The 27,452-nt window shown below is 43.8% G+C and overlaps 1 protein-coding gene across 1 annotated transcript in view; it reads right to left on the bottom strand.

Moving 5' to 3' along the window:
• Positions 1 to 3,034: 3,034 nt before the first annotated feature.
• LOC121515324 (NT-3 growth factor receptor-like) overlaps positions 3,035 to 27,452 on the bottom strand; it is a 44,736-nt gene continuing 20,318 nt past the window's right edge. The window contains exons 9-17 of the mRNA XM_041796028.1: positions 20,145 to 20,165; positions 18,607 to 18,653; positions 16,798 to 16,900; positions 16,255 to 16,443; positions 15,812 to 15,942; positions 13,558 to 13,730; positions 10,888 to 11,131; positions 5,397 to 5,555; positions 3,035 to 3,464 (exon numbers count right to left, since the gene is read on the bottom strand). Of these exons, the coding sequence (XP_041651962.1) occupies positions 3,279 to 3,464; positions 5,397 to 5,555; positions 10,888 to 11,131; positions 13,558 to 13,730; positions 15,812 to 15,942; positions 16,255 to 16,443; positions 16,798 to 16,900; positions 18,607 to 18,653; positions 20,145 to 20,165 (1,253 nt within the window). The 3' untranslated portion in view covers positions 3,035 to 3,278. The remainder of the gene's footprint in view (positions 3,465 to 5,396; positions 5,556 to 10,887; positions 11,132 to 13,557; positions 13,731 to 15,811; positions 15,943 to 16,254; positions 16,444 to 16,797; positions 16,901 to 18,606; positions 18,654 to 20,144; positions 20,166 to 27,452) is intronic.

Raw genomic sequence — 27,452 nt, 5'->3', positions numbered from 1 at the left:
TAACAGCATTTGTAAAAGTTGGTAAAACTAAAGTCATTTTTTTATGTTTCTCTAATGGTTAATACACCAATATGTAGAAGCTCTTTAACCCAAATGATACTTTTAATGCTAAAATAGAATTATTATTGTTATCCAGTAGTTAGTTGGAGAGCTGACTGAAAATGAAAGAGTCCGCATTAAAGCACTTCATGATGCTGGATGGTCTCTGAGACAGGTGATCTAATACATTTGTTAAGCACTGTACATGGGAGTATAAACATGAGAATAAATACAGTCATTCACAGAAGTATATGAGAATAATACAGACATACATGGAGTATACATATGTGAATTAATACATTCATACATGGGAGTATGAGCATGAGACAGTCATGGAGTATAAATGTACGTTTGATTACAGTCACACATGGGAGCGTGCTACAATGACGACTCCTCAGGATTAAAGTACTGCATTAAACTGGGTTTATCTAAATACATACATCAAAAAGGGTTAGGGTAGGCCTTTCACTAACCCTACGCATTCTTACCCAGCATGCACCAGCCCGTGAATTGCCCCTCAATTTCTCCACTAAACAGTTGGGATTCAGCTCTCCTAACCATGAAATGATGACCTTTAGAGTCAGTCGGAATAACTGAAGCTGTGCCTTTGATTTAGTGTTAGCTAGGCTAGCAGTTTAAGCCATTTAAAGTCTGTATGCTAGGCTAAGCTAATCACATAGGGGTGATACTGACATCACAAAAACTCTGAATTGTTCCTTTAACACTGAGTAATGGATCCATCTGTCAGACTGGACTAAAGATGGACGACACCTTTAGAGCTCCCCCTGCTGACTGACTGCAGCATAGGTCATGGATTAAAGCTCCGCCTCCTCCATGTCAACAGACAGGACATGGTTATAAGCTCCACCTCCTTCATGTTAAGAAGGGTCTTTATGGTTACCCTGTAGTCAGACATTGGTGACGGAGATTTAAGTGAGAAGATGGCGAGGAGTCATCCATCTTTGGATCACGGTCTGATGTTTGATCAGCACTTTAACCCTCAGCACGCTGCATCTTCTTTATCGCTACAGTCCAAACATGGTTAGACATGAGTCAACTAAAATACAATAAAGCGAAATAAGATGATGTTTAAAAGATCATTTATGACTAAAGGAAAGCATATCACAGCTAAAAGCCTTATGAAAATATCTCTGACCATAGAAACTAAAGAAGAAAGAATAAGTTAGCACATTTACAGTATGTACATTCATTAAAGACAGATCTGTTAGTTCCACACCTGTGAACATGTATGAGCTCAGAGGCTATGTCCTAAACCTCACGCCTTCACATGTCCCACTGCTGACCATGAGACTGTCATGGACTCACTTTTAGAAATACTGGACTCATGAATGCGTTTAAGGACGCCGTTCTCAGGGTGTTCTCTTGAACACCGTGACCCTGAGCCTTCTGAAGGCACCTTTATCTCAGGTCAAACCGCTGATGGTCTGGTTGTCTGCTGTTTACGGCTCACACTGTTGTTGTGTGGATGTGTGCAGTTGGCAGCATGGAGGCTGTGACCAGGTTCATCCATCCTGACACAGATCAGTGTGACTCTGATGGCTTTGGATCATGGTAAAGGTCCATCTTTGTTAAAAGCCACTAAATATAGGTGTCATGAACCTTTATTGAAAATGACAGTTAAACTCTGGGAGGTCACCTCTTTGCTGCAAAGGGTAAAAAAGTTTTTTTTTTTTTTTCTTTTTTCTCCCCAGAGGTTTATTTTTTCCTCTGCATGTTTTACTGTTTTTGTGGTACACAAAGCGCTGAGAAAAGGTCATTTCTAAGAAAAAGTCAAGGGAAAATTCACAGCTAGTTCACATTTTTATCGGCAGGTAAACAAAATGTAAAGGTGCTCTTATTTTGTAGAGAGGAAGGAGGCACTTTAGAAAGTTAGAATGATCATCATAATCCTGGTGATCAATACTGTGAGTGATCACACTAAAATCCTCTGACAGTCCTAGTTTGAATGTCCAGCAACAGCCAGGACTAAAACTATGGGGAGGAATCTCTTCAGGACCAGACCAGAGACTCCTGGAGGCCAAAGTCTAGTGCTTCAGGAATCAGGAACTATCAACACTTCATATGGACCAGCTGGATCTGGTTCCACTGGCTTCCTGCTAGTGCAGTGGTTTTCTAACATTTAGCCCAACACACACCTACGATTGAACCGAAAGTACAGCAGAGCCACATCCAGAGGCAGTAGCTCCTTTAACAGGTGTAAGGAGTACCTGTAGCACACCTGGATGTATCTCAGGTGTACCAAGCCATTACTGTAGTCTGGACTTTCCTACACAAACCCCTCATGTTCTACTGTCAGACAGACCACACCAGGTCCAAAAACACTGTTGGTCATAGGCAAGCATCCCACTTTTCTATTAAATTCATCTGAAAACAGGGACTTTCTGCACATGCTCATTATGATTCCAGTCAGTATACATGTGCTCACAGGTGCACTAAAACTACAGTGGTGTCCTCCTGAGCTCTGGTTGTCCACATGTCCTCTACATACACTCTTTCTGTAGATCAGGCTCAGTGGGAAAAACAACCAACCTCAGACATCGGTGTGTCAGTCATTTAGTCCGAGTCCACTCCTTGAGAGGAAGAGGATGGCTCTAACCCTAACCCTAACCCCCCGCTAACCCTAAAGAAGAGGACTGCTCCTGATCCTAACCCTAACCCAACCTTAGCCATCAGACAGCCATTTAGTCCTGGGACACGTCTTCTAGATCTAGAGAAAAACAGCACAAGTTATTCCAGTCCCTTTAAGTCCATCACTCCCTGTCAGTAAGATCATTGAAAGTCTTGTTTCAGGCAGTATGACAGGCTACAATCCTAATTCACATTGGTATTTAAAGATAGGCAACAATTACCCACTTTAGGTCACGTGGGTCCAAAATCACATGTGCACAACTATCGTGGTTAGACCAACAAAGACCTCACCCCTCTATTCTGATATGTCCAGGTAGAGGAGCTGGTCTCCAGGTCTCCATCCCAGTATGTCCAGGTAAACCAGTTGCTCCTCCAGGTCTCTATCCCAGTATGTCCAGGTAAACCAGCTGCTCTCCAGGTCTCTATCCCAGTATGTCCAGGTAAACCAGCTGGTCTCCAGGTCTCTATCCCAGTATGTCCAGGTAAACCAGCTGCTGTCCAGGTCTCTATCCCAGTATGTCCAGGTTAACCAGCTTTTCTCCAGGTCTCTATCCCAGTATGTGCAGGTAGAGGAGCTGGTCTCCAGGTCTCTATCCCAGTATGTCCAGGTAAACTGGCGTGGCCTTCATTAGCGTGAAGAGCATCTTCTGGATGTCCTTGATATTGAGGCGCTGTTGGGGCTCTCTCTGCCAGCAGCCCAGCATCATGTCGTAGACTTCTTTGGGACATAATCTGGGACGCTCCAGGACCCGGCCCTGAGTTATACACTCAATCACCTGAGGAACACAAACATGGAAGGACAATAAGACTCACACCCAGAGAGAGCAAACCAGCTGGGTTTGGATGAAAGCAAGGATGGATGACCTTAGAAGAAGAATTACTTTATTTATATGCTGAGGCCCAGGTTTAAATATGGCTGCTGGGGCCATGGTAGCCTAGTGGTTGTGTCTGTGTCAGCCATGTACAGAAGTTTTTGTCCTAAAGTGGGTAGCACAAGTTTAAATCTGACCCTAGGCTCAGGTCAGGTAGAAGCAAAGGCCATTTGCAGTTATACAAAGAGTAGGAGGGCGATAGGAAACCATATAGACATTTGCTATCAAAATTATTAATCCCCATTGGTTTGTGGTGAAATTTGAAGACTTTCTGCTTTATGCAACGAACAAATCAAACTAAAGGAACTATAAAAGAGCAACACAATGAATGCTTCAAGTGGTTTCCCCAAAATTAACTGAACTTATAATGACTTCTCCAGTCTCAAAATGATTCAACCCCTTCCTGTCAGCATTTTTAGTCCTTAGCAGAGCACCTTTTGCTTCTATGCCCTGCTGTAAACCAGATGCATATCCAGACTCCAGTTTCTGGCAGAGTTCCTGAAGATTCTTAGCCCATTTCTCATGTGCAAACCTCCAGTTCAGTCATGTTCTTGGAGACTCAAGTGTTGCTGGAGATTTCTGTTCTCTTCAAGACTCTCTCCATCCTCCATGCACCTGTGAAGTTGGTGAATTTTTGCCAGAGTTACCCACTTCAGTCATAGCCTTGGGTCAGCATGCTGCAAGCACCTTCTTCAAATCCCACCAGAGACTTTCTCTGGGGTTCCAGTCAGGCGACCCTGATCGCCATTGTGGAATCTTCCAGGAATTCTTCTGCAGTCAAGCCTTGGTGGAATCTGAGGTCTGCTTGGGATCATGGTCCTGTTGGAAGGTCCAATGAAGCCCAAGCTTCAGTTTCCTCACAGGATTTCCTGATTCTCAAGGGAATCCGTCTGTCCTTCCACACACTGCAGTTTTCCAGTGCCAGAGGATGCAGAGCAGCCCCAGAGCATCAGCGATCCACTGCCATGCTGAACTGTGGGCTCAGTGTTCTTCTCAGCATCTGCTTCATTCTTCTTCCTCCAGACAGACCGCTGATCCATCAGCACCAGTTCCAGTTTAGTTTTATGGCTCCTCAGAACAGAATCCCGAACCTCTGTGGCTTATTTATATGATTCTGAGCAGACAGGAGCCGACTTTTCTTGGCCTTTAGGGTCAGTAGTGGTGGATGTCTCAGAGTTCTGGTATTGTAGCTGTCTATGTTCAGTACTGCTTACTGGACTGACTGAAACCTCAGTCCCTGTTGGCACCAGGTTTTGCTGGAGGTCTTTAGCAGGCACTCGAGGGTTTTTTCCCAACCTGCCTTCTGAGATATCTGGTTGCAGCCATTGAAAGCTTTGCTTTCCTGCCCCATCCAGGTAGTGGATCTACAGTTCCTGGAACTCTGAACCTGTGAACTCTGCTTCCAGTGGTGTCTCTAGAACATTCAGAGCCTTTGCTGTCATTCTGTATCCTGTTCCTTATTTGTGCAGGGCAATGATCCCTGAACTTTCTGGACCATTCTTTTGACTGCCATATTTCTAACATGCAGTCAGGTAGACCTGCTGACACTAATGAAGCCCTGATTGGTTCATCAGGACTGCCCGAACAACACTGGTTTACATATTTGATTCTGTTTGGGGGTCGAGGCCAGAGAAGTTATTAAAAGTGGCATTTTTAGTTGAAAATGGGGAAAAACCTTGTGAACATTCGATGTGATGATGTATTTCACTTCCTTTTGCTTGATTTTTTTCACTGAGAGGAAGAATAACTTTAGTTAGAGGTGTAGATATATTTATTAATTTATAATTACAATGTAGGTAGTTTGTTGATTGTGGTTCTTCACGTTGTTGGTCTCACCTCGTTGTTGGCGAGCTGGAACCATGGCTGTTTTCCGTATGTGAAGATCTCCCACAGGATGACTCCAAAGCTCCACACGTCACTCTCTGTGGTGAACTTCCTGTACATGATGCTCTCTGGAGGCATCCAGCGTATTGGCAGCATGGTGTGACCCCCCACCTGAAGAAACACAGACAGGATGCATGTATGTTACTCAGCACTCACATCGTCCCACCATGGAACAGGAGCGTTCAAAGAGACAGAATCAGAGGAGAGGCAGACCATTGTTGGGACAGTCTCAGTGTTTGTGATGAAGGAGAACATCGACACTGAAACAGCTGCTGCTCTGACTCTGGACCAGTAAAGTTCACCTCATCTCTGTTCTCATCACCCACATTTAAAATCCTCTTCATTACACACACCAGGTCTACATGATGACCCCCTTTAGTACTACCAGGGTCTACATGATGACCCCCTTTAAAACTACCAGGGTCTACATGATGACCCCCTTTAGAACTACCAGGGTCTACAGGATGACCCCCTTTAGAACTACCAGGTCTACAGGATGACCCCCTTTAGAACTACCAATGTCTACAGGATGACCCCCTTTAGAACTACCAGGGTCTACATGATGACCCCCTTTAGAACTACCAATGTCTACAGGATGACCCCCTTTAGAACTACCAGGGTCTACATGATGACCCCCTTTAGAACTACGAATGTCTACATGATGACCCCCTTTAGAACTACCAGGGTCTACATGATGACCCCCTTTAGAACTACCAATGTCTACAGGATGACCCCCTTTAGAACTACCAATGTCTACAGGATGACCCCCTTTAGAACTACCAGGGTCTACAGGATGACCCCCTTTAGAACTACCAGGTCTACAGGATGACCCCCTTTAGAACTAACAATGTCTACAGGATGACCCCCTTTAGAACTACCAGGGTCTACAGGATGACCCCCTTTAGAACTACCAATGTCTACATGATGACCCCCTTTAGAACTACCAATGTCTACAGGATGACCCCCTTTAGAACTACCAGGGTCTACAGGATGACCCCCTTTAGAACTACCAATGTCTACAGGATGACCCCCTTTAGAACTACCAGGGTCTACAGGATGACCCCCTTTAGAACTACCAATGTCTACAGGATGACCCCCTTTAGAACTACCAATGTCTACAGGATGACCCCCTTTAGAACTACCAATGTCTACAGGATGACCCCCTTTAGAACTACCAGGGTCTACAGGATGACCCCCTTTAGAACTACCAATGTCTACAGGATGACCCCCTTTAGAACTAACAATGTCTACAGGATGACCCCCTTTAGAACTACCAATGTCTACAGGATGACCCCCTTTAGAACTACCAATGTCTACAGGATGACCCCCTTTAGAACTACCAATGTCTACAGGATGACCCCCTTTAGAACTACCAGGGTCTACAGGATGACCCCCTTTAGAACTACCAATGTCTACAGGATGACCCCCTTTAGAACTAACAATGTCTACAGGATGACCCCCTTTAGAACTACCAGGGTCTACATGATGACCCCCTTTAGAGCTACCAATATCTACAGGATGACCCCCTTTAGAACTACCAATGTCTACAGGATGGCCCCCTTTAGAACTACCAGGGTCTACAGGATGACCCCCTTTAGAACTACCAATGTCTACAGGATGACCCCCTTTAGAACTACCAGGGTCTACAGGATGACCCCCTTTAGAACTACCAATGTCTACAGGATGACCCCCTTTAGAACTACCAGGGTCTACAGGATGACCCCCTTTAGAACTACCAATGTCTACAGGATGACCCCCTTTAGAACTACCAGGGTCTACAGGATGACCCCCTTTAGAACTAACAATGTCTACAGGATGACCCCCTTTAGAACTACCAGGTCTACAGGATGACCCCCTTTAGAACTACCAGGTCTACAGGATGACCCCCTTTAGAACTACCAATGTCTACAGGATGACCCCCTTTAGAACTACCAGGGTCTACATGATGACCCCCTTTAGAACTACCAATGTCTACAGGATGACCCCCTTTAGAACTACCAGGGTCTACATGATGACCCCCTTTAGAACTACCAGGGTCTACATGATGACCCCCTTTAGAACTACCAATGTCTACAGGATGACCCCCTTTAGAACTACCAGGGTCTACATGATGACCCCCTTTAGAACTACCAATGTCTACAGGATGACCCCCTTTAGAACTACCAGGGTCTACAGGATGACCCCCTTTAGAACTACCAGGTCTACAGGATGACCCCCTTTAGAACTACCAGGTCTACAGGATGACCCCTTTTAGAACTACCAGGGTCTACATGATGACCCCCTTTAGAACTACCAATGTCTACAGGATGACCCCCTTTAGAACTACCAGGGTCTACAGGATGACCCCCTTTAGAACTACCAGGTCTACAGGATGACCCCCTTTAGAACTACCAGGTCTACAGGATGACCCCTTTTAGAACTACCAGGGTCTACATGATGACCCCCTTTAGAACTACGAATGTCTACATGATGACCCCCTTTAGAACTACCAGGGTCTACATGATGACCCCCTTTAGAACTACCAATGTCTACAGGATGACCCCCTTTAGAACTACCAGGGTCTACATGATGACCCCCTTTAGAACTACCAATGTCTACAGGATGACCCCCTTTAGAACTACCAGGGTCTACAGGATGACCCCCTTTAGAACTACCAGGTCTACAGGATGACCCCCTTTAGAACTACCAGGTCTACAGGATGACCCCTTTTAGAACTACCAGGGTCTACATGATGACCCCCTTTAGAACTACCAATGTCTACAGGATGACCCCCTTTAGAACTACCAGGGTCTACAGGATGACCCCCTTTAGAACTACCAGGTCTACAGGATGACCCCCTTTAGAACTACCAGGTCTACAGGATGACCCCTTTTAGAACTACCAGGGTCTACATGATGACCCCCTTTAGAACTACCAATGTCTACAGGATGACCCCCTTTAGAACTACCAGGGTCTACAGGATGACCCCCTTTAGAACTACCAGGTCTACAGGATGACCCCCTTTAGAACTAACAATGTCTACAGGATGACCCCCTTTAGAACTACCAGGGTCTACAGGATGACCCCCTTTAGAACTACCAATGTCTACATGATGACCCCCTTTAGAACTACCAATGTCTACAGGATGACCCCCTTTAGAACTACCAGGGTCTACAGGATGACCCCCTTTAGAACTACCAATGTCTACAGGATGACCCCCTTTAGAACTACCAGGGTCTACAGGATGACCCCCTTTAGAACTACCAATGTCTACAGGATGACCCCCTTTAGAACTACCAATGTCTACAGGATGACCCCCTTTAGAACTACCAATGTCTACAGGATGACCCCCTTTAGAACTACCAGGGTCTACAGGATGACCCCCTTTAGAACTACCAATGTCTACAGGATGACCCCCTTTAGAACTAACAATGTCTACAGGATGACCCCCTTTAGAACTACCAGGGTCTACATGATGACCCCCTTTAGAGCTACCAATATCTACAGGATGACCCCCTTTAGAACTACCAATGTCTACAGGATGGCCCCCTTTAGAACTACCAGGGTCTACAGGATGACCCCCTTTAGAACTACCAATGTCTACAGGATGACCCCCTTTAGAACTACCAGGGTCTACAGGATGACCCCCTTTAGAACTACCAATGTCTACAGGATGACCCCCTTTAGAACTACCAGGGTCTACATGATGACCCCCTTTAGAACTACCAATGTCTACAGGATGACCCCCTTTAGAACTACCAGGGTCTACAGGATGACCCCCTTTAGAACTACCAATGTCTACAGGATGACCCCCTTTAGAACTACCAGGTCTACAGGATGACCCCCTTTAGAACTACCAGGGTCTACAGGATGACCCCCTTTAGAACTACCAGGGTCTACAGGATGACCCCCTTTAGAACTACCAATGTCTACATGATGACCCCCTTTAGAACTACCAGGTCTACAGGATGACCCCCTTTAGAACTACCAGGGTCTACATGACGACCCCCTTTAGAACTACCAGGTCTACATGATGACCCCCTTTAGAACTACCAATGTCTACATGATGACCCCCTTTAGAACTACCAGGTCTACAGGATGACCCCCTTTAGAACTACCAGGTCTACATGATGACCCCCTTTAGAACTACCAATGTCTACATGATGACCCCCTTTAGAACTACCAGGGTCTACAGGATGACCCCCTTTAGAACTACCAGGTCTACAGGATGACCCCCTTTAGAACTACCAGGTCTACAGGATGACCCCCTTTAGAACTACCAGGTCTACATGATGACCCCCTTTAGAACTACCAGGGTCTGAATGCAAGTATATAAAGCATATGAAATTAATTACTTCCTGTGTCATGGTGACCACAAAAAAAAAAAAAAAAAAAAAAAAAAAAATCACCATGGCCATGCCTTTTCATGTAGACTTGTGAACTTCAAACATGTTTAAGGCCAACATGTTGGGATTTGATCACCAGAGTGAAACTGGAAATGATAAACCAGAAGAAATTTACTTTCTGACAATTGCTAAGGTGTTTGGGTGCATGCTCTCATCAAGCACATGAAATCTTGTTCAGGCATGGTGAAATTCAGCTGAGTATGGCTCTTCAAAATTTGTGACAAAAAAATATCATCTTTGATGTTTGCCATCCCATAAAAGCCACTTTCTGAAACTCAGAGTTTTGTACAGTGCTGCAGCGACATCTTAACGCCTTCCTGACACTAATTTGAGGTGAATACCTTATGTTGTTTAAGAACAGTAGTTTCTAATGTAAAACATGGTATTTATTATCACCACAAGGAGGTGCTATCATCTATACAAAGTATGGCCATGTGAATGTGTACAAGGCCGGTCCCTCATTCCACACAGGAAGTTTGAATCAGATTGGACTATGCACGGCTGAGTTATTAACAACTTCCTGTTTCTTGAAAAATATGCAAATTTGAGGGCTCGCCATGGCCACGCCTTAAGACTTATTTGAAAGTTCTTAAAAACTTTTGATCATTCATGTCCCTTCCAGCAGTAAACCAATATTTAGCTTGGTTGGATGAACGCTGTTGGAGGAGAAATCTTCAAAGGGCCCCTAGGTATGACCAAAAAATACCTAAATTTGCTAATTCCCTTAAAATGGCAGATTTCCTGTTGGAGATAGGGGAGGGACCCAAGAGGCTTTTTTGTAGATCTCCCCAAGCTGCATCAGCACAAAAAAACTTCACCCATCTACAACAAAGTCAAAGGGGGGGTGGGGGGGATGGTAGCTACTGACACAATTCCTCCAATTTTTTTTAAGAAGTCCCATAAAAACTTGAACTTTTCACCAGACCTGATGCACACACCAAAGTACAGGACTTTTAACACACGTTTAGCTACTAACCCTAACCCTAACCTGAATCCTAAGGATTACAAATATGTTCTTGGACCCTCGGTGCCTGGGCCCCAATAATCAATAGACTTACCCTGTAGTAGTCGGTGCTGTAAATGTCCCGGGACATCCCGAAGTCCCCGATCTTCACCAAAAGCCCGTTTCCTACCAGGCAGTTCCTGGTGGCCAGATCTCGGTGGACAAAGTGCTGAGAGGACAGGTAGATCATCCCTGCTGCGATCTGACTGGCTATGTGCAGCATCTGAGACAAACCCAGCTCTCCATTGGTCTGCAGGGGCTGGCCGTCCACCAGGATCATGGCGTCTGGCCCATGGGCTCTGAGGAGGGACAGATAAAACATTTAATAAAAAGATACCTGTTTTTTTAAAAAGACGCTTTCACATTTTCAAGCAGGATTGTTTGATAAATCCTCAATCATTTCGTGCTTCGATGCGGCACGCTTCATGGCCCTGGCACAGAAGGACGAGGTGGGCCCAGGCATGGCACGGATATTAAATGAAGGACCACAAGCGCTGGAATGTGACGTAGCATGAAGTAACAACAAAAGGACCTGCCTCAGAGTGCAGAGAGCAACCAGGCAGCAGCTGCATGACAGAGACAGCAGGATTTTTTCTAGAAGAGAGAACTAGATATTTTGTTTCACTGTATTTCAACAAGTTACAAAGATTTTATCAGAGCTGAAGAATTTAACTTCGAACAGCTCCACTACGACCTGGTTCTAATGGATCCCAGTCCAGTCCACATTTTTGACCAGTTTCTAACAAAGTCAGGCTTCAACGACTGTGAGAGGATTTTCTGGTTTGTGAAATAAAGCTTCTTCCATTGATTGATCCACAAACAGCAGCTCACAGGATAACAAACACCTCTCATCCTCCATGCGTAAAGGAGAGTGCCAAACATGTGGACAAGTGTGTGCCGGGGTTAATCACACGGCTGATTTAACCTCTCTGATTATAAAATTATAATGCCAAATTATCATCCACTGAAATAACTTTACCTTTAGTTCTATTTCATGTCAACAAGAAGTGAAATTGTGGTCTTGGTCGCTGACATTTCAATGGAACATCGTTTATTAATCCCGTGGCGTTTTCACCTCCAGCTCTCATCAGATGGTTAAAACACAGTCGTCTAGGTAAAAAAAACTTTAACCAAACATGTAATCCTGCTCTGGACACAGGCTGTCCTAGGACAGGAGAGCTTGTTTGGTGCAGCAGGCATCCAGAAATATGCAGAGAGATGGAACACTTCACGGCACATAAAGGAATGCCAGAGGGGTTCAGATAAAACACGGACACGCAGCGGAGCGACTGTAAGGACTCTACGAGTTACAAAGTCTGGGTTTCATTCAGCAGAAGTGCTTGGAACTCTGATCAGGCTCAAGATTATATGCTGTGAGTGATAACGCTATGAACTGCTTTCTCTCTTCTCACTGGGCTCTGTATAGTTAACGTAGCTACTACTTACTCTTTTACAGCCAACAAACAATAGTTAGCCTATAAGTTCATCAATGATGGACGCTCTGTGTGATGACATTGGTGCGTGACGTATCCATGCCCAGGCCTGGATGCATTGCACAGTGTAAGTGCAGGCCAAAGGCGGGACAAGGGGTCAAATGGGCTTTAGCAGAATTAGACTACGGCACGGTATGGATGGCCTAGTGTGAGCGCATCCTAAGGTGATCCCCAGTGTGCGAAATACCCGGCCACAATCGAGGGGTCCACCCTAACTATCAGGCTGAAGTCTTACACAGCATGCAGTATACAGGACCACAAGTAATGCATACATGCACATGAAACACACACATCACCCAGTCTAGCATCATCATCAACAAAGCTGCACACAGCTGCAGGACCACAGAGCAACTCTGCTCTGTGACCAAATAGGACACTCGCGTGTCCCTCTCGAGCGGGCGCGCACTCACACGTACACACGCATACATGCACATATGAACCCAGCCAACCGACGTATGGCGAAATATATATTTCCATATAAAGCACAGCAGGCCTATCACAATCAGTTAATTAAGTCTGGGTTTAATAGATTTTTCTGGAGACCCCAACTCACCGGTAGACGTGCTAGCAGCTGCCTCGCCAGAATTAGCTCGGGATGTCTCTGCTCCATCTTCATCACTGTTTCGGTTTAGTCTTTTAGATGTGAATCCAAAGTTTTCAAGCAAAGAACTTTGCTTTCTCTTTGACATATTTCGCTGAATTTAAGCTCACTGAGTCCACAATTTCAGGAGAGTAACCAAAGCGGTGAGAAACACACAAGCTGTATGGCAGGGTTACGTGAGGTCATTGTTGCGGAGCATTTGAAACAGCGCCCCCCACGTTTGGAAGCTTTATCAGAGACGTTATTCTTCTGTTTTCTTATATGAGAATAAGTTCTTTACAGTGAACTTCATTAAAACCAACATGACGTGGTTTCAAATGGCATTAGCAGTGACAATAGCAAGTAAAAAAAAATGACGTTATAAATACTTCTCAAGAGACCCCCCAAAATTTTGCAGTTGAGGGTTTCAAGGGGTCTCTTGTGTCAATTAAGGGGTCTCAGACCCCCCTAGACCCCCCGTATTTCGCACAGTGGTGACCCCACAATCACATATCTATCACATATCTGACTTTAACATCATCAGCGCATTTAAGGGGAAGTCATTACCGATCAGAAGCCCCTTTAGTTCTTTCAAAATAAAATTCCAGAACAGAGCGGTTTGTTGATCATGTTTATCCTGAACTGGACTGACCTGAGGAACTTGTTAAGGTCTCCATGTTTCATGTACTCAAACACCATGATGAGTGGGTCTCCATCCACACAGACGCCGTAGAACTTAACGATGTGTTCATGCTGCAGGTTGGTCAGAAGCTCCGCCTCTCGCTGGAAATCCTTCCTTGCCGCCAGAGTTGGATCTTTGAGAGTCTAAGACATTAGCAGAAAACAACACAGTATTATCTTAAGCATTAGAAAGTTTCACAAAAACACCAGCCGCATGAACAGATGCCCCCCCAGCAGTACTGCACTAACCCTGACTGGTCAGATCTGTGTGAAAACTCACTCTAGGACAGTCGTGGCTGGATGTCAGCTCACACAAACATCATCCCCATCCCTGCTGGAAGCCTATTATTTACTTTATGATGGCGGGGGACGGGGCCATTAGAAAGTCATTCCTGCTGTTGTCATGGTGACTGAAGATCCTTTGTGACAGTTTTTAGTAAAGATACCACAAAGTTGAGGATTCTGCTTGTGGTTCTGCCCTCATTGTGACTGAATGCCAGAGCAACATTTGAGAGAGTCATGACCCAAAAATCATGTCTGAACAGGATTCAACTCACACAGTGAACACCCGGCCTTCATGATCCGAGGTAGAAAACATTTTTTTTAAGTACTTTTTAATATTTTTGACACAAGACAGACCAAGCATAAACATGACTAGAAATAATACCAACCAAACCATGTAATTAGTAATGTAATTTATGTGCTGAAGTAATGAATATCATCATTGTAACTCAGATACTGTGAGAATGCTCCCTCACCTCATACGCACATTTAACATGAATAAAATGAACGTTATGTCATGTAAAGTTGTGCACAGCCTTCAGATCATGTGTAGTCAGCAGTCTAGCACCTTTAACACATCTTGCAGCCATGCTATCAGTACACACAGATCTGTCTGTACTGGAAAACAGTAACAAAGTAGTTAGACGTTTGCTTGGTCCAGATGGAAATCATGTCTTCTGTTGTAGGCAGTGCTGTGCTCAGATGCTGGAGTAATAAATATTTTCACTGTAACTCAGATACTGTGAGAGGGCTCCCTCACCTTATGTGCACATTTAGCACAAATAAAATGAATGAAAGGATCTGATCTTATGTAAAGGTGCCCAAACCGCTGCGTGGGTAAAATCTGGTGGCTGGGGGCCGGCTAGCAATAGCAGAAAATCAAGGTTTGGATTCAGTGGCGTGGAGCGGCGTTTCCAAAAGCGTCACCCCGTCCTCTAGACCTCCAAATAAACTACATTATGTAGACGTAGCGTTATCAGTGAAGGAGACGAGGAGAGTTTAATATCTGGCACAGCGAGCAGCCTGAGGCAGACACAGAAGCTGAGGCTAAACTAGGCTAAGCTAGGCTACGTTGTGGTAGAAGAAGAGCTAAACTGCGAGGGTGCTTGTTGTTAAGAGTATGTACGCGTAAATGCACAACAGCTATGAAACAGTAATGATGAGCAGTAGAAACAGTACAAAAACATTAACGTCAGCACGGTTGAAACGTAGGAAAACACAGCTTCTCTGTCGGCGGGTGTAACAGCAGTCGGCAGAGAGAGACAGAGGAAAACAACAGCTGTGCTAAGGAAGCGACGCAACACGCTCACTGAGTGTCAGCACGTCAGCCGTAGCGCTGGATGGGGACCTGAGGGGGGATGAAGCGTAACAAATGTAATTTTGGAGTTTCATAACAAATTATGACGTTTTTTTGATGTGATGGTTCTAGTTTCAACCCAGTACACCCAAGAAGTCCTCTGAGAGGAAGGAATGAGACCTGGAGCAACAGGGAGGTTTGCAAATCAAGACAGACACCCTAACCCTATAGCAGGAAGATGATAGACCACCTGCCATGGATTATCTTTACTTACACTAATCTCTGAGACCACTCTAGACCATCCAGACTCTGAGACCACTCTAGACCATCCAGACTCTGAGACCACTCTAGACCATCCAGACTCTGAGACCACTCTAGACCATCCAGACTCTGAGACCACTCTAGACCATCCAGACTCTGAGACCACTCTAGACCATCCAGACTCTGAGACCACTCTAGGCCATCCAGACTCTGAGACCACTCTAGACCATCCAGACTCTGAGACCACTCTAGACCATCCAGGACATTGTTTTGGTGCTGGTCCGTCTTTGCCCGTTGTCGTTATCCTGTCAGACACAGCCTGATCAGGAATCGAGGGTTTGCTGTTCGTGGTTGAAGGTTCAGAAATCTACCCAGAGTCTCTCACCTTCACAGCCACCAGCATCTTGTCCTTGGTGGGGCTCAGGTTGTAACACTCGGCCAAGAACACCTTTCCAAACGCTCCCTCGCCCAGCTCTCTCTTCAGGATGATGTCTCTGCGCTTTATGTGCTGAACGTCTGAGAGAGCGAGAGAGAGAGAGAGAGCAAGTGGGAGAATGGAGAGAGAAACACTGTTAGCATCATTTCACCATCTGTTCATCATATTCATCCTTTTTCACTGAAAGGCAGCTGTAGATGATCCCAGGTGTCAGAAAAACTCCTAGAATTACAACCAGCCAATAAAAACATGAACACCCAGATGCGACTGATCTTTGACCCCAGACGTGTTTGATGAACTTTGAAGGTAGAAGTGTGTGATTGGGAGAGTGGTCTTCAAAATATGCATTTGGTACAGGTGTGTGTGGTGTTTTTGGTTGTGGTCTCTCTTACATGTGGTGGGCTTGGTGCAGGTGTGTCCATGTCTGAAGTACTGCGGGTTCTCGATGACGGGGATCCTCGTCATCCCGATGACCACGGTGTCTGCTCCCCCGTCCAGGGTACACGGACTGATGATCCCATGGTTGACATGATGAAGCGGAGAGGCAGAGTCTTCCTCACCACTGATAACTGCCACTGGACCTAAACACCAACATGGGGGACAAAGAAATGTCACAGTAATCAACATCTGACTAAAGTCAGAAAAGAGTGACCTTTGACCTTTGAGCCTGCTAGGGTTATTTGTAGGTTAACCCTAATCCCTGACTTTATCTTCCTCACATGGAGGTGTTCTGGAGCATTCATCCACAGTACCTCTGAGCTTTATTTTGCAAGGGTGTGCTGACAGGGTGTTGCCCAGGTGGATGAAGGACAGGCTGTCTGATGTGTCAGGTTAGGGTCAGAGGGTTAGAAAGTAAAGAAGAAGCTCAAACACGCCTCGTGTTTGTACCCTCCCACGCATTCACGTGACTTTTAGCTCAGAAATCTTCAGCTTACCTTTCATCCCAAACTTGGAGTGTCGGCCATATTTGCTCAAGAGTAAGAAGAGAACGACCAACATCACACAGCCAACGCCCGCCAGACCCACGGCGAGAGAGACCTGGAGACAGGAAGGGGAGGGAAGATGTGTGTGACACAAACACGAACTCAGAGGAGTGGGCTGAAATTGATAATTTCCTTTCTTTCCAAAGTCACAATGAACCAAAATCAAGACCTGACCAGAGATTTTGTTCTCATTCTTAGATGGGACATGACCCTGACAGAGGAACATCCCTGATAGAGGAACATCCCTGATAGAGGAACATCCCTGACAGAAGGACATCCCTGACAGAGTAACATCCCTGACAGAAGGACATCCCTGACAGAAGGACATCCCTGACAGAGGAACATCCCTGACAGAGGAACATCCCTGACAGAGGAACATCCCTGACAGAAGAACATCCCTGATAGAGGAACATCCCTGACAGAAGAACATCCCTGATAGAGGAACATCCCTGACAGAGGAACATCCCTGACAGAAGAACATCCCTGATAGAGGAACATCCCTGACAGAAGAACATCCCTGATAGAGGAACATCCCTGACAGAGGAACATCCCTGACAGAAGAACATCCCTGACAGAAGAACATCCCTGACAGAAGAACATCCCTGACAGAGGAACATCCCTGACAGAAGAACATCCCTGATAGAGGAACATCCCTGACAGAAGAACATCCCTGATAGAGGAACATCCCTGACAGAGGAACATCCCTGACAGAAGAACATCCCTGACAGAAGAACATCCCTGACAGAAGAACATCCCTGACAGAAGAACATCCCTGACAGAGGAACATCCCTGACAGAGGAACATCCCTGACAGAGGAACATCCCTGACAGAAGAACATCCCTGATAGAGGAACATCCCTGACAGAAGAACATCCCTGATAGAGGAACATCCCTGACAGAGGAACATCCCTGACAGAAGAACATCCCTGATAGAGGAACATCCCTGACAGAAGAACATCCCTGATAGAGGAACATCCCTGACAGAAGAACATCCCTGATAGAGGAACATCCCTGACAGAAGAACATCCCTGATAGAGGAACATCCCTGACAGAGGAACATCCCTGATAGAGGAACATCCCTGACAGAAGAACATCCCTGATAGAGGAACATCCCTGACAGAAGAACATCCCTGACAGAAGAACATCCCTGACAGAGGAACATCCCTGATAGAGGAACATCCCTGATAGAGGAACATCCCTGATAGAGGGATGAGAGTATCCACAATTGAGGACAATCCTGATGACCCTGAAGAGGTGAGTAATAAAATGTAAAGTGATAATCCAGTGATTAAAATAGCCAATTTCTATTTGCAGCATGTCACTGAAAAAAGATTTAAAAAAGTTTTCTGGAGCATCGCTGTAACGGCCATCATGCCTTATATTGTAAGTGCATTTTTGTGCATCATGATTTAAACCACATTCAGTCTTACCTCCTTTATTTCATCATCACCGTTTGTTTTTTCCCCCTTTAGGGCCTCTTTTCTTAATAAATGAAATAAATGATAAATGAAAATGTTAGAGCTTTTAATGGTACATGATGAATGAAAACTACCGAAACATCAAACCTCTTACTATTTTCATCAAATTTAAAATGAAGGAAATCAAACAATAATTCTTCTCTTCATTTTTTAATTTAAATTCTTTCTCGTCACTTCATGATTTAGTTCACATGAGATTTAATCATCTCCACTTTTATTGTTGGAACTCTCCTTGACAAATATGACAAAGTTTAAAAATTAATCTTTTAATCTGAGAGTCTCACCCCTATTGGTTCGTCTTCACGTCTGTGAGTCTCTATGGGTGGAGTCACTGAGAAGAAACAGAAAGACCATCATCAGTCCAAGAGAAAGGTCACTGCTGAGGCACAAAGGGTCACTAGGAGAGTAGGCCCTAACCCCTAACCCTGACAGGAAACAGATAACAGCTACGACACAAGAGCTAGCAGCTAACATCTAACAGCTAACATAAAACAGCTAGCATATGAAGGCTAACAGTTAAAAGCTAACAGGTAACAGCTAAGAGATTACAGTTTACAGTAACCGTCAGCATCCTCTGGCTATGTTAAAATTATGTGAGGATCATTACTAACCCCCTGTCCAACAGAAAAAATAGTAGGTTTATACACGACAGCAAGCCTCTGGAGGATCCTACACCTTGAGATTGGTGGGACTCCAGAGGCACCAGCAGCTTCAAATACCTGTTTGCTGCTTTGTAATGGTATTTTAGCATCTGCTCTCTGAATCTGATGAATTAGTCCGTCAGAAACCTTATCTTTATCTGCAGGAACCCCTCTGTGCTCTGAGTCAGACACTAATGTCTTCACAGTATGATGATCATGATAAATTTTTCATGAAATATCTCATGTTTTCATTCCTTGTCCAGGACATTTCACTATGTGAGGCTTTTCATCAGAGAGAGATCCTTTTTCTTTCCCAGACTGCTGAAACCTGTGGCCTGATTAATAATGTGGAACATCCTTCTTCAGTAGTTTTCCTTTAATTGGGCTCACCTGGCAGACTAATGATCACAGGTGTCTGAGATTGATTTCAGTGATCCAAAGAGCCCTGAGTTTAACTGAAAAAACACTGAATATTTGTGACACTCAAATCTAATGTGCATAATAATGTGGAACGTAGTGTATTTGGTGTGAATGATGGAAGGTTTGAGAATCTTGATGTCATCACCAACATCAGAGTAAAGGTCTTAACATACTGGGTCCGTTATTTTCAGATGCGTTTTTATTTGCCTTCACTGTGAAAATTAGTAGAATGTGGCAAGTTGTTTGGTACCGTGAGACTGTGGCTCTGTCACCTCTTTAAAAGCCCGCTGATGCATCCTGACAGAGCTTCATTCAGCACACGCTCATGCATCATAGCACTGAGCCAAGTTGGACAGGTGGAGAACAACTTTCTAATTCTGTTTTGTTATGGGGGTGGGTGCAGTACTAACCCATCAGTCACCCATCTGTCTGCTATCTTTCCATGGTTGATATCCACACAAGAAATGAGCAATCTTTGGTGTTTGAAGTGAGGTTTCAGTGGGAGAGAGAAAGAGGTGAGCAAACGAGGAGGAAGCAGTGGGCGCTGTTTTGAATTTAAGGGACTTGAACTGATGCAAAATTTCACATAAAATCAAACCTGATCAGAAACAAATATGACGGAATTTCAGCGTGGGTGTGCAAACGTGTTTAGAACAATATGAGCTGGATTTTAGAATACTAGTTAGTTTAGAATACTTTGAACAAGGATGACGAATCAATCACATCAGTAATTTTTAACAAATATGCAATAAACTACTCACCATAATCGTAATCTTCTGGACCTGAGAGACAGAGAAGCGATGTTAGAAACACTGATGGCTGACAAAGAGCACAGACTGATTAGGACTAAGATGCTGGTTAGCCTGAAGCACCATGTACATGTCGCACTAAAGGGCTAACAGCTAACAGCTAACAGCTAACATACAAGAGCTAACATATAACAGCTAACAGCTAACATATAACAGCTAACAGCTAACAGCTAACATACAACAGCTAACAGCTAACATACAACAGCTAACATATAACAGCTAACACCTAACATACAACAGCTAACAGCTAACATATAACAGCTAACAGCTAAAAGCTAACATACAACAGCTAACATATAACAGCTAACAGCTAACAGCTAACATACAACAGCTAACAGCTAACATACAACAGCTAACAGCTAACATACAACAGCTAACATATAACAGCTAACAGCTAACAGCTAACATACAACAGCTAACATATAACAGCTAACAGCTAACAGCTAACATACAACAGCTAACATATAACAGCTAACAGCTAACATTAACATCTAACATCTAACAGCTAACATTAACAGCTAACAGCTAACATTAACATCTAACATCTAACAGCTAACATTAACAGCTAACAGCTAACATTAACAGCTAACATCTAACAGCTAACATTAACAGCTAACAGCTAACATACAACAGCTAACATTAACAGCTAACAGCAAACATTAACAGCTAACATTAACAGCTAACATTAACATCTAACAGCTAACAGAGATAGGAAGGGAGAAGCTACTTGGTAAGAGGAATCTGCTTTTGGTTGTTTCAGTTGGAAGTAGGTTGTTGGCAGTTTTGCTTAGGCTGAACGTGTTAGTTTCACTCTCTCTGCAACAATAGGTGAGGCAGTTGACGCGTGTGGCTCCCTCTATTGATTGCTAAAAGTGTAAACTGCCGGGGCGGAGTTTCACTGTAGCCCAAGCTTTAAGAGAGTTTGAATCTAAATTTGCCAGCAGAACAAGCTCTGATCTTTGAGATAGGAAGGGAGAAGCTACTTGGTAAGAGGAATCTGCTTTTGGTTGTTTCAGTTGGAAGTAGGTTGTTGGCAGTTTTGCTTAGGCTGAACGTGTTAGTTTCACTCTCTCTGCAACAATAGGTGAGGCAGTTGACGCGTGTGGCTCCCTCTATTGATTGCTAAAAGTGTAAACTGCCGGGGCGGAGTTTCACCGTAGCCCAAGCTTTAAGAGAGTTTGAATCTAAATTTGCCAGCTGGGGCGGTTAGCGGCTGTGCACAATCAACTCAATTGTGCACATCTGTGGCATATCTCTCTATATAAGTACACAGACTGCGCTGAAGCGTCAGCGTAAGCGTCAGCCCTTGTGGAAGCCCAATTGTGTGAAGACCACATTGGGTAAAGACCAGCGAGTCTATCTGTGCGAGTCCACCGAGCAAGGCCACCGACAGGCAGCACTGCCTCATAACAGTCTAACGCACCCCAGCAGTGTAACGCAACATGTGCAACCAAAAAATACAAGTCATATATGGGAACAGAAAGAAGCACAATAGTTACAGAAAACGAAACCTGCATAATCTATCCACTTTGCAGAATGCCTCTTTTCCACAACCTTTTATCACAGTTGGCCTCTGGAACTGCCAGTCTGCAGTTAACAAAGCAGAATTCATCAATTCCCTCACTAAACTGTCTAACATTCAGGTCCTAGCCCTGACAGAAACTTGTCCGTCCTGAGAACACTGTAACACCAACTGCTCTATCAGTTGATGCAGTGTTCTCTCATAAACCTCGCTCTTCTGGCCGAGGTGGTGGCACAGGCTGTATTCTTTCTCATAGCTGGAACTTCTGACAGTTCAAACCATTGGACAATAACACCTCATTTGAATATCATGCAGTACAGGTCACTTCCCCAATAAAGTATTACATGGTTGTGGTATACGCCCACCTGGGGTCACCTGGACCACTTTATTGTGGAACTGGACATGTTACTCTCAGACATCCCTGATGATGGCACACCATTGGTTGTCATGGGTGACATGAACATCCACTTGGATAGAGCCCAGGCTACTGATTTTATTTCACTACTGTCCTCCTTTGACTTGAAACTGGTTCAAACGCCTCCTACACACAAGGCTGGTAATACACTGGATTTGATTCTAACTCGCAATTGCTCCACGGCTAATTTGAGTGTAACACCACTTCACCTCTCTGACCACTACTTCATTCAGTTCTCACTTGGCTTACCTGAACTTCACAATCTACTACTCAATTAAGATCATACCGCAGAAACCTTCAGTCACTTGACCCAACACAGCTGTCTGACGAGGTCTCAGCTGCACTAGCCTCATGTAACGAGTCCTTCACACTCACTGTTAACGAGGCCACAGACACATTCTGCTCCTCACTGACCTCCTCTCTGGACAAACTCTGCCCTCTGGTGTCTAAGCCTATTCGTAATACTCCACCTTGTCCCTGGCTCACTGAGGTCATCAGAACCCAAAGGGCAGGGCTCAGAGCGGCAGAGAGAAAATGGCGTAAATCCAAACAAACCACTGACTTGAGTGCTTATCAGCAAAAACTGTCCTGTTTTACCTCTGCTCTAAAATCTGCTAAGAAGGCGTTCTATCAATCAAAGATCTGTGCTGCCACTGATGCACGCAAACTCTTCTCTGCTTTTAACTCGCTCCTCTCTCCTTCAAACCCACAACCCTCCAGTATGTTGACTCCAGACATGTTCGCCTCCTACTTCACTGACAAGGTTTCTGCCATCAGCAACCAATTCTCTGAGCCTGTCCAACTCAGTTTTCTGCCACCAGCTAGTGATGCATCACTTAGCTCATTCTCTCCACTAAGTGAGAGCGAGGTCACCAGGCTTCTGCTTGACTCTAAGCCCACAACCTGTCCCCTCGATCCGATACCATCACATCTCTTGCAGGCGATTGAGCCCACAATCAGCCCTGCTGTGAGTTGTATCATTAACTCCTCTCTGTCCACAGGTGTTTTCCCAGCTGCTTTCTGATCTCTGATCTTTAGGCGGGGCCACTCTACTGAAACTGCACTTTTGTCGGTAACGGAATCACTTCGCTTGGCCAGAGCAGCTGGTCAGTCCTCAGTTCTCTTACTGCTGGATCTGTCTGCTGCCTTTGACACAGTAAACCACCAAATCCTCCTCTCCACACTCTCTTCACTTGGTATCTCAGGATCTGCCCTACAGTGGTTTAAGTCCTACCTCACAGGGAGATCTTTTAGAGTATCATGGAAGGGAGGAGTGTCTAAACTGCATGGCTTATCAACAGGGGTGCCTCAAGGGTCTGTGCTTGGTCCCCTACTTTTCTCAATATACACCACCTCACTTGGTGCAATCATCCGCTCCCATGGCTTTTCTTATCACTGCTATGCAGACGACACACAGCTATTCCTGTCCTTTCCACCAGATGACACAACTGTCTCAGCTCGGATCTCATCCTGCCTTGCTGATATTTCTAAATGGATGAGGGAACGTCACCTTCAGCTCAACCTGCCCAAAACTGAGCTCATTATCATCCCAGCCAGTCCCACTATTGAACCGCAGATCAGTATCCAGCTTGGATCAAATAATCTCTTGCCCACTAAGTCAGCCCGGAATCTGGGTGTCATGATTGATGACCAGCTAACCTTCAAGCTCCATGTGGCCTCGATTGCTCGGTCCTGCCGTTTCGCCCTCTACAACATCAAGAGGATCAGACCCTACTTGACAGAGCATGCTACACAACTCCTGGTACAGGCTCTTATAATATCACGTATTGACTACTGTAACTCATTACTGGCAGGCCTACCTGCATGCACAGTTATACCTCTGCAGTTGATCCAGAACGCAGCAGCACGTCCTGGTCTTCAACCAACCCAAGAGAGCTCATGTCACGCCTCTTTTAATCTCTCTACACTGGCTTCCAGTTGCAGCTCGCATTAAATTCAAAACTCTAATCATTGCTTACAAAGCAGTAACTAAAACTGCTCCTGTTTACCTGGAGTCCCTCATCCAGGTCTCCATCCTTCTCACCCACTACGCTCAGACAGTGAAAGGAGCCTGGTTCTTCCAGCACATCATGCTCCTAAGTCACTAGCTCGACTCTTCTCCTCTGTTGTCCCTAAATGGTGGAATGAATTACCCAACTCCATTCGATCTACAGACTCCCTGTCTACTTTCAAGAGAAGGCTAAAGACCCAGCTCTTCAGAGAACACTTTGCACTTAGCTAGGCAATTCTCTACTGTTGTCCCCAGTAGTAGATTGAGTCTCAGCCAGACTATTCTCCACTGCTGCCCCCAGTGGTTGAATGAGTTTCCCAACTATAGTTAGCTCGCACTGTCCTGCTCTACTTCTGGGATTTCTTTGCCCAGCTCTTTGGGAATGATCCAGCACTTGGTACTTGGTAAATAGTTGTTGTGAAGCCTAATGAATGGCAATTAGTGATCCCACATTTTCCTTGATTCATTGTTGCTGTCTAAAAACAAACAAAAAAAAAAAACATAAAAACAAAAAAACAAACAAAAACAAAAAAAACAAAAAAAAGAAACTACATAAACAACATATATTTTAGGTACTCTGCCTTAAACTCTACACGGCAGCACTTGCGTCCAATTGAACCTGAAGCACTTGATGGCACTTACTGATGTTGTTTCTTCTTGTCTAGATCATTGCTTGTGTTGTTCTTGCTCTCAAATGTACGTCGCTTTGGAGAAAAGCGTCTGCTAAATGACATTGTAACATTGTAACATTGTAACATTAACAGCTAACAGCTAACATTAACAGCTAACATTAACATCTAACAGCTAACATTAACAGCTAACAGCTAACATTAACAGCTAACATTAACAGCTAACAGCTAACATTAACAGCTAACATCTAACATCTAACAGCTAACATATAACAGCTAACAGCTAACAGCTAACATACAACAGCTAACAGCTAACATACAACAGCTAACACCTAACATACAACAGCTAACAGCTAACATATAACAGCTAACAGCTAACAGCTAACATACAACAGCTAACAGCTAACATTAACATCTAACATCTAACAGCTAACATTAACAGCTAACAGCTAACATACAACAGCTAACAGCTAACATACAACAGCTAACATACAACAGCTAACATATAACAGCTAACAGCTAACAGCTAACATACAACAGCTAACATACAACAGCTAACAGCTAACATACAACAGCTAACATATAACAGCTAACACCTAACATACAACAGCTAACAGCTAACATATAACAGCTAACAGCTAACATTAACAGCTAACATTAACATCTAACAGCTAACATTAACAGCTAACATTAACAGCTAACAGCTAACATTAACAGCTAACATCTAACAGCTAACATTAACAGCTAACATTAACATCTAACAGCTAACATTAACAGCTAACATTAACAGCTAACAGCTAACATACAACAGCTAACATATAACAGCTAACACCTAACATACAACAGCTAACAGCTAACATATAACAGCTAACAGCTAACATTAACAGCTAACAGCTAACAGCTAACAGCTAACATATAACAGCTAACAGCTAACAGCTAACATACAACAGCTAACAGCTAACATATAACAGCTAACATCTAACAGCTAACATTAACAGCTAACAGCTAACATTAACAGCTAACATTAACAGCTAACATTAACATCTAACAGGTAACATTAACAGCTAACAGCTAACATTAACAGCTAACAGCTAACATATAACAGGTAACATTAACAGCTAACAGCTAACATTAACAGCTAACATTAACATCTAACAGCTAACATTAACAGCTAACAGCTAACATTAACAGCTAACATTAACAGCTAACATTAACAGCTAACATCTAACAGCTAACATTAACATCTAACAGCTAACATTAACAGCTAACAGCTAACATTAACAGCTAACATTAACAGCTAACAGCTAACATTAACAGCTAACATCTAACAGCTAACAGCTAACATATAACAGCTAACAGCTAACAGCTAACATACAACAGCTAACAGCTAACATACAACAGCTAACACCTAACATACAACAGCTAACAGCTAACATATAACAGCTAACAGCTAACAGCTAACATACAACAGCTAACAGCTAACATTAACATCTAACATCTAACAGCTAACATTAACAGCTAACAGCTAACATACAACAGCTAACAGCTAACATACAACAGCTAACAGCTAACATACAACAGCTAACATATAACAGCTAACAGCTAACAGCTAACATACAACAGCTAACATACAACAGCTAACAGCTAACATACAACAGCTAACATATAACAGCTAACACCTAACATACAACAGCTAACAGCTAACATATAACAGCTAACAGCTAACATTAACAGCTAACATTAACATCTAACAGCTAACATTAACAGCTAACATTAACAGCTAACAGCTAACATTAACAGCTAACATCTAACAGCTAACATTAACAGCTAACATATAACAGCTAACAGCTAACATTAACAGCTAACATTAACATCTAACAGCTAACATTAACAGCTAACATTAACAGCTAACAGCTAACATACAACAGCTAACATATAACAGCTAACACCTAACATACAACAGCTAACAGCTAACATATAACAGCTAACAGCTAACATTAACAGCTAACAGCTAACAGCTAACATATAACAGCTAACAGCTAACAGCTAACATACAACAGCTAACAGCTAACATATAACAGCTAACATCTAACAGCTAACATTAACAGCTAACAGCTAACATTAACAGCTAACATTAACAGCTAACATTAACATATAACAGGTAACATTAACAGCTAACAGCTAACATTAACAGCTAACATTAACATCTAACAGCTAACATTAACAGCTAACAGCTAACATTAACAGCTAACATTAACAGCTAACAGCTAACATTAACAGCTAACATCTAACAGCTAACATTAACATCTAACAGCTAACAGCTAACATATAACAGCTAACAGCTAACAGCTAACATACAACAGCTAACAGCTAACATACAACAGCTAACACCTAACATACAACAGCTAACAGCTAACATATAACAGCTAACACCTAACAGCTAACATATAACAGCTAACAGCTAACATACAACAGCTAACATATAACAGCTAACAGCTAACATTAACATCTAACATCTAACAGCTAACATTAACAGCTAACAGCTAACATTAACAGCTAACATTAACAGCTAACAGCTAACATACAACAGCTAACATATAACACCTAACAGCTAACAGCTAACATACAACAGCTAACATATAACAGCTAACAGCTAACAGCTAACATACAGCAGCTAACATAT

This window comes from Cheilinus undulatus, linkage group 9 (assembly GCF_018320785.1).
Source record: "Cheilinus undulatus linkage group 9, ASM1832078v1, whole genome shotgun sequence".
In the NCBI taxonomy this organism is placed as follows: domain Eukaryota; kingdom Metazoa; phylum Chordata; class Actinopteri; order Labriformes; family Labridae; genus Cheilinus; species Cheilinus undulatus.
The sequence above is the reverse complement of the archived record's forward strand: the minus strand, read 5'-3'. Positions and strand labels throughout refer to the sequence as shown.